The sequence below is a fragment of the Culex pipiens genome, chromosome 2 (genome assembly GCF_016801865.2).
Source record: "Culex pipiens pallens isolate TS chromosome 2, TS_CPP_V2, whole genome shotgun sequence".
NCBI classification, from domain to species: domain Eukaryota; kingdom Metazoa; phylum Arthropoda; class Insecta; order Diptera; family Culicidae; genus Culex; species Culex pipiens.
In genome coordinates this window covers 47746795-47752794 of record NC_068938.1, presented here as the reverse complement: position 1 = coordinate 47752794, position 6000 = coordinate 47746795, and the positions used below count along the sequence as shown (strand labels likewise).

General features: G+C 46.9%; 2 protein-coding genes across 2 annotated transcripts; both read left to right on the top strand.

Annotated features, from left to right (window-relative positions):
- The first annotated feature begins 1018 nt into the window (after window positions 1-1018).
- LOC120422505 (calphotin-like) lies at window positions 1019-3391 on the top strand. The gene is made up of 5 exons (XM_052706901.1): window positions 1019-1207; window positions 1266-2836; window positions 2894-3003; window positions 3059-3175; window positions 3341-3391. Exons 1-5 carry the CDS (start codon window positions 1110-1112, stop codon window positions 3389-3391), a joined length of 1947 nt encoding a protein of 648 aa, XP_052562861.1. The 5' UTR covers window positions 1019-1109.
- Window positions 3392-3672: 281 nt separating this feature from the next.
- LOC120422509 (mediator of DNA damage checkpoint protein 1-like) lies at window positions 3673-5108 on the top strand. Its single transcript, XM_039585964.2, has 2 exons — window positions 3673-4734; window positions 4795-5108. Exon 1 carries the CDS (start codon window positions 3751-3753, stop codon window positions 4693-4695), a length of 945 nt encoding a protein of 314 aa, XP_039441898.1. The 5' UTR covers window positions 3673-3750; the 3' UTR covers window positions 4696-4734; window positions 4795-5108.
- The last annotated feature ends 892 nt before the right edge of the window (window positions 5109-6000 follow it).

The following is a 6000-nucleotide window of genomic DNA, read 5'->3' as shown; positions in this document are numbered from 1 at the left end:
AATTTAAGAATTTAAGAATTTAAGAATTTAAGAATTTAAGAATTTAAGAATTTAAGAATTTAAGAATTTAAGAATTTAAGAATTTAAGAATTTAAGAATTTAAGAATTTAAGAATTTAAGAATTTAAGAATTTAAGAATTTAAGAATTTAAGAATTTAAGAATTTAAGAATTTAAGAATTTAAGAATTTAAGAATTTAAGAATTTAAGAATTTAAGAATTTAAGAATTTAAGAATTTAAGAATTTAAGAATTTAAGAATTTAAGAATTTAAGAATTTAAGAATTTAAGAATTTAAGAATTTCAGAATTTCAGAATTTCAGAATTTCAGAATTTCAGAATTTCAGAATTTCAGAATTTCAGAATTTCAGAATTTCAGAATTTAAGAATTTCAGAATTTCAGAATTATTTTTTCAGGCTTTTATTTTTTATAACTACACTGAAAACCCAACCATGGTAGTTGCTACCATATTGTAGGGTTAAATTGAGAACACGCACCGACGTATTTTTGCTAAAAACATTCCGTGCTTGGATTGACTGATTAACGCAGTCAGTTTTACTATGTCGAGAACAGTATGGTAATTTTAACCCTCCAATATGGAGAGAATGATAATGGTTTCGTAATTGCTACCATGCAATTTTGTGGAAGCATGGTACATTTTACCATATTTGCGTTTACTTCCACAAAAAAGCCACAGTTAATTTAATAAGCAGCATTTTTAGCAAATCTTGACTTTTTTTTGATTAGGTCCTATAAACAAATGTAAACATTGAGTGTATCCCGCTTACTCCGATGGACTTTGACATAAGGTGTGAAAGGGATACACTCAATGTTTACATTTGTTTATAGGACCTAATCAAAAAAAAGTCAAGAAATGTTCTTAAAATTACTATGGTCGGGCTTTCAGTGTACTACATTTTGAAATATTTCTACCCTCCTGGCAGCCCTTCCCTCCAACTCAACCCACATACTTTTTGCACTGGGTTTCTTATTTAACTCTCTCTCTCCGATAACGGTTTTCGCGCGCTTTTTCACGTCCATTCCGCGCATCCGGCAAGTTTGCAAATTCCGTCGTAGTTTGTCCCGGTGACCCAGCTCCGAGCTTCAAAAAATGTCCACCGCTCGTGACATCCTCCACAAGCTGCTACGCAGCCCCAAGCCTCGAAAAAAGTCCGACCTGCTGAACCAGCGGGAGTACAACTTACTGGCGTAAGTTTTTGATACCTTTTTCAACGGAGTTCCTGGAACCAATTTTTCATTTTTGCAGAGCCACCTCCTTCGAGCAGTTCCTCGCCGAGAACTTCAATGAGGACCAGCTGGGGAAACTGTGCGCCGCCGAGATGGAGCAGCTGCACTTTCACTACACGGAGCTGGAGAAAAAGTCCGAACGGACCAGGAAGAAGATCCGCGAGAAGGCGTCCAAGGGAAGTAAGGGACCACCGCGGGTGGTGGTCCGGAACGTGCCGGCGCCGACGGTGTCCGCGTCGAGTATTGTGCGGGCGGTTCCGCAGGAAGTTGTTCCGGAGGTGGAGAACGTTGAGAACGCGGCTGAGGGCGATGGACCAGGAGAAGTTCAGGTTGAGGAGTTGAATGTATCGCTGGGGCGAATTGATTTGTCCCGGGCGATGGCTCCGCCGGAGTTGTTGTTGGAGGAACCTGAGGTGGTGCCTTTGGTGGAACTGGCTGAGATTGATTTGGGACCGCCGGGAGATGCGGGGGCGTTCTTCGGTGCAACGGATCCAATGCCGATGGATGATCCGCAGGTGCGGGAACAGGTTCTGAGCGAGTTTCCAAGTCTTCGACGGCCTCAGATTGACCGCCGGTACGAAGATATTGACGAAGAGTTGAACGCTCGGTTGATGCCGCCGCCGAACGTACCTGGGGTGTCCGGGATCAGTTCCAGCACGCCGATCTCGACCGATCCGAAGCTGCGACGTCGAGCATTGGGGGCAATCGATTTGAGTTCTATCAGACATCAAACGGCGGCAGCGGTCGACGCACTGCTGCGGAGTGACGAAAGTTCGTCACAGGTTACGGCCGGGGAGACTGCGGCTCCATCGATTGAAACAGTCGAACCGGAAGTTTCCAGCATTCCACAAACGTCCGAGGAACAAACTTCATCCAACGTCGATTCTGCACTTCCCACATCAACCGAGATCAGCAGCGAACCACCTCCAGAACCGATGCAGGTTGAACCTGCTCCGGAACCTCTTCCAGAACCCATCCCGGACATTCAACCGCCGCCATCTCCACAAGCACGACCTCAACCCGCTCCATCAGAAGTGCCCTCCTCAACTTCGTCCTCTTCCACCGAACGTCCCGCACCGACAACGCGTGGCCCCGTCAGCCGAACCCGCCGCGTTCCCGAGTACAACCCGGACAACCTGGTCATCAGGTTCCAAACGCGCACCACGTTCCCGCTCGGCCACGACGACGACGACTCCGATGCCAGCATGTTCGACACCGATCAACAGCTGATCGAACGCTTGCTCCAGCTGCGAGCCGCCCGGGATGCCGCGGACAACGTCGCCCAACGCCAGGTCCCGCAAGTGGTCACGGACGACCAGCAACCGTCGCTGCGGGACATTAGCACCGGTGCGGCCTACGCGGACATCAGCTCGATTCGGGAGCAACCGTCGGCGGGCGGGGCGCAGCTGCAAACGTCGTCCGGGGCGTTGTATCCGATTCCGGAGCGGCCGCAGGTGGAGGAGCGCGAGGAGTTGGCGCTGCGCAAGTCGCTGGAGCTGGTGCCGACGCGGACGACGACGGCGTTGGGGGACAGCATGGAGCTGAGGATGAGCGGGAAGGGAGCCGATTCGCTGCTGGAGCCTGTTCTCGGTGAGTTTGGTTAGGTTATTGGGGATTGGGCAATTTCTAACACAATTTTTGTCGCAGATGTACCGAACCTGGAGGCGCCGCAAATTGTGATAACTGCTGAAACGGTCCAAGAACAACCGGCGGTGGCTGTGATCAGACCTCCAATCGTGGAAACACCACTGGTAGAGGTAAGGATTTGTATTTGTACAGTTTGAGTGCGCATTCTAAACTATTTTACACTAGATCCCTCCATTTTTGCCGGTGCCTGAAGTTCTTCCGACGACGGCCGATGGCCAGCGGCCAAAGGAACGCCCCCGCGAAGATCCGGAACAGGCTGCTGCAAGTAAGCGTGATGACCAGGTAAGTGTTACAATTTTTGGGGGTCAAAATCTGACGACCTTTTGCTTGTTACGACGGTTAGGGACTTCTTGAATGACCTGGGTAGTCTACCGTACTCGCTGAAGTTATGCGGGTATGATTTGGGATCTAAATCCACAGACCTTTGCTTGTTACTGCGGATTTCAGGACTCTTTGGAGGACCCACAACATCCCAAAAGTGCTCCACATAGTTTATAGTGATGCCAAATGGTCCCAAGGTAATCATCACTGAATATAAACCATAATCGTAAACTTGATACAATTGTGTTGTTATGGCGGTAGCATCCAATATCTGAATTTCAGGACACTTTTGAGTACTCAGAACATCCCAAAAGTGCTCCACATAGTTAATAGTGTTGCCATAGCTGTTAAAAAAATTATGATAAAAATCAATTTGGCCTTTCGAAATGTTATCTCCACGTCATTTAAAAGTCTTGAATTATTTCACGCGACACATTTCAATCGAGTTGGCATTCAAATTTGAATCTGTCAAGTTTCAAACCACGTGCTTCCAGAACGAAGCAATTTTCAACATCTTCCCTCGAACCGATCCGAAAATGTCCCGCAACCAGCTCCGAAAACCCACGCCGATCGTGCGTCCCGCTTCCGATCGCGCCTCCTCCACCCTGGAAGACCCCCAAAATCCGCACTCGGAGCACCGCTGGGCTCCCCCAAAACCCGTCCTCCAAAACCTGTCCCGGCTGAGCAACTCCCCGATCGGAACCCCCTCGGAACCGCAACCTTCGACGCCCAACTTCAAGTGTCTGATCAGCGAATTCCTTGGCACTGGCAAGCCCCAAACTTCGAATCCGTCCACTTCCGCGATCAAGTTTCAGTTCAAAACCGCATCGAGCACCGGCCTGCCGCCGCTTCCGGACGAGTCGGTTTTCCCGAAAGACGGTTACGGAGAAAACGGTCAGCTCTTTGCAGAGGGGACCGACGTCGAGGAAATTCCGGATACTTCCTCCCCCAAGCCGACGACGAGCTTCATGGATCTGGTCCCAAAGTCCCCGTTTCAATCGCAGCGCAATCCGATGCCTTGTCCGTCGGCGCCGAAGGTTCCTCGGCTTGCGGTGCCGGTTGATCGGATGCCCTCGGATGAAATCTCCCAGCAGGTCGAGCGAGCGTTGAAAGAGTGCGGATTCGAGGAGGGAACGCAGAAGGAGGAGCAGCAGCCACCCACGCGCAAGTCCTTTACGCAGGACATTGTGACTGGGCTGCTGAACTCGCAGTCGGACTTTTTCGAGACGCAGACGGGAAGGGGACGGGAGGAGGTTACGCCGGTTAAGACGTTTAGTTCCGTCGGAACGATGACTGATTTTGAGGAAGTCTCTGACGATCGGGGTTCGCCTTTGGTGGTTGAAAATTTTGCTCGACAGAAGAGGTCGCTGCAGGCGATTGTGGCCAATTTGAACCGTTCCAACGAGGCCATCGTCAAATTTATGACCCAAATGCAGAGATCCTGCTCTAAGACGAACTTTAACGCCAGACAGAATCACTAAACTTTGTTTTTCCTTCTTTATTTCCAGAAATTCGTTGAAGTAAGTATCCTCTTTACAAAATCCTAAATTTACAGCAAATCTACAACTTCCCCCTTCCAGCTCCTAAAACTGTACCTCAACATCAACCACGCGGCCAAGACCACCCACCACGGGACGCTTTCCATGGAGCACCTGGAGGTGCTCGAGTGTGCCCCGCGGACCAAGCTCAGCTGCTGCAAGCTGTTCGCGAGGCTGCTGGAGCTGAAGCGGTACGGGTTGATCGAGACCGGCGTCGACGAGCGCGGCCGGATTAGGTCCGTGACGGTGAAGGGTTGAGGTTGATTGTAATTTTTTTAATTTGAGTTTTAATTTATTCATTTGTTTTTGTTTGTTAAATATCTAAAATAAATCAATAATTAATATAACAACTTTCACAGCCATTCAAAATTATTGAAATAATTCGAATTCATATCGTCAAAACTTTCCCATGCTTGCTTGCATCCCTTTCATCAGATTCAAAGTTGGCCATGACGCGCCTTGTTATATTTTGACAGTTGTTACTTTGTCGTTTTGCCGAAGTTTTTGAAGAATAGTTTATCAGTTCAAAAAAAGAATAATAAGAATAAGAATGAAAATCTGCTGATCGTCTAAAAGATAAATCATGGTGAGTGTTTTAGAATTTAGTACGAAAGGCACTGAAACCGTTAGATGGGCTTAACAACTTCGATATAATAGAATAAATGTCTTCGGCATTTGTCAATCTCAAGGAACAGTCGATTTAAAAGCTAAGCCTGGAATCGGCAGTCGAAAAGCCCGAAATCGACACTCCTGTAAATGAATGTTTATAGAATCCTGAGGATGATTTAAATCCTAGATCGAATATTCGGTTGTAGACATTTAAAGTTGTAACGCGAGATCACAAGTCAACATTCGAAGATATTGTTCATATGTTAAGCCGGTTATCTACAAATACACACTTGAAGAAACAGCGATTTAAAAAAATAAGTATAAGAGGCACTGAAACCGCCAGATGGGCTCAACAACTTCGATATAATAGATTAAATGTCTTCGGCATTCGTCAATCTCAAGGAACAGTCGAATTAAAAGCTAACTTTGGACACGGAAGTCAAAAAGCAGATATCGACATAATTTCAACTCAAACTCACAGAAATGTGATCGGGGACAAAATGAGAAGAAAAGATTATAGGCATCAAACCGAAACGATTCCTATACCTTATAAGCGCCGTATGGTACAAAGTATTCGTTCAATTTTAATTATGAACCAGAACGGAAACTTAAATTTGGGCTGTTTTCGGCGTAAGAAGT

Bases quoted from the DNA above. Each gene is read 5' to 3' on its own strand.
- LOC120422505 (XM_052706901.1), top strand. From the start codon at position 1,110: ATGTCCACCGCTCGTGACATCCTCCACAAGCTGCTACGCAGCCCCAAG. The intron at 2,837-2,893 runs GTGAGTTTGGTT...TTTTTGTCGCAG, and splicing joins GCTGCTGGAGCCTGTTCTCG to ATGTACCGAACCTGGAGGCG. The intron at 3,176-3,340 runs GTAAGTGTTACA...TGCGGATTTCAG, and splicing joins CAAGTAAGCGTGATGACCAG to GACTCTTTGGAGGACCCACA.
- LOC120422509 (XM_039585964.2), top strand. From the start codon at position 3,751: ATGTCCCGCAACCAGCTCCGAAAACCCACGCCGATCGTGCGTCCCGCT.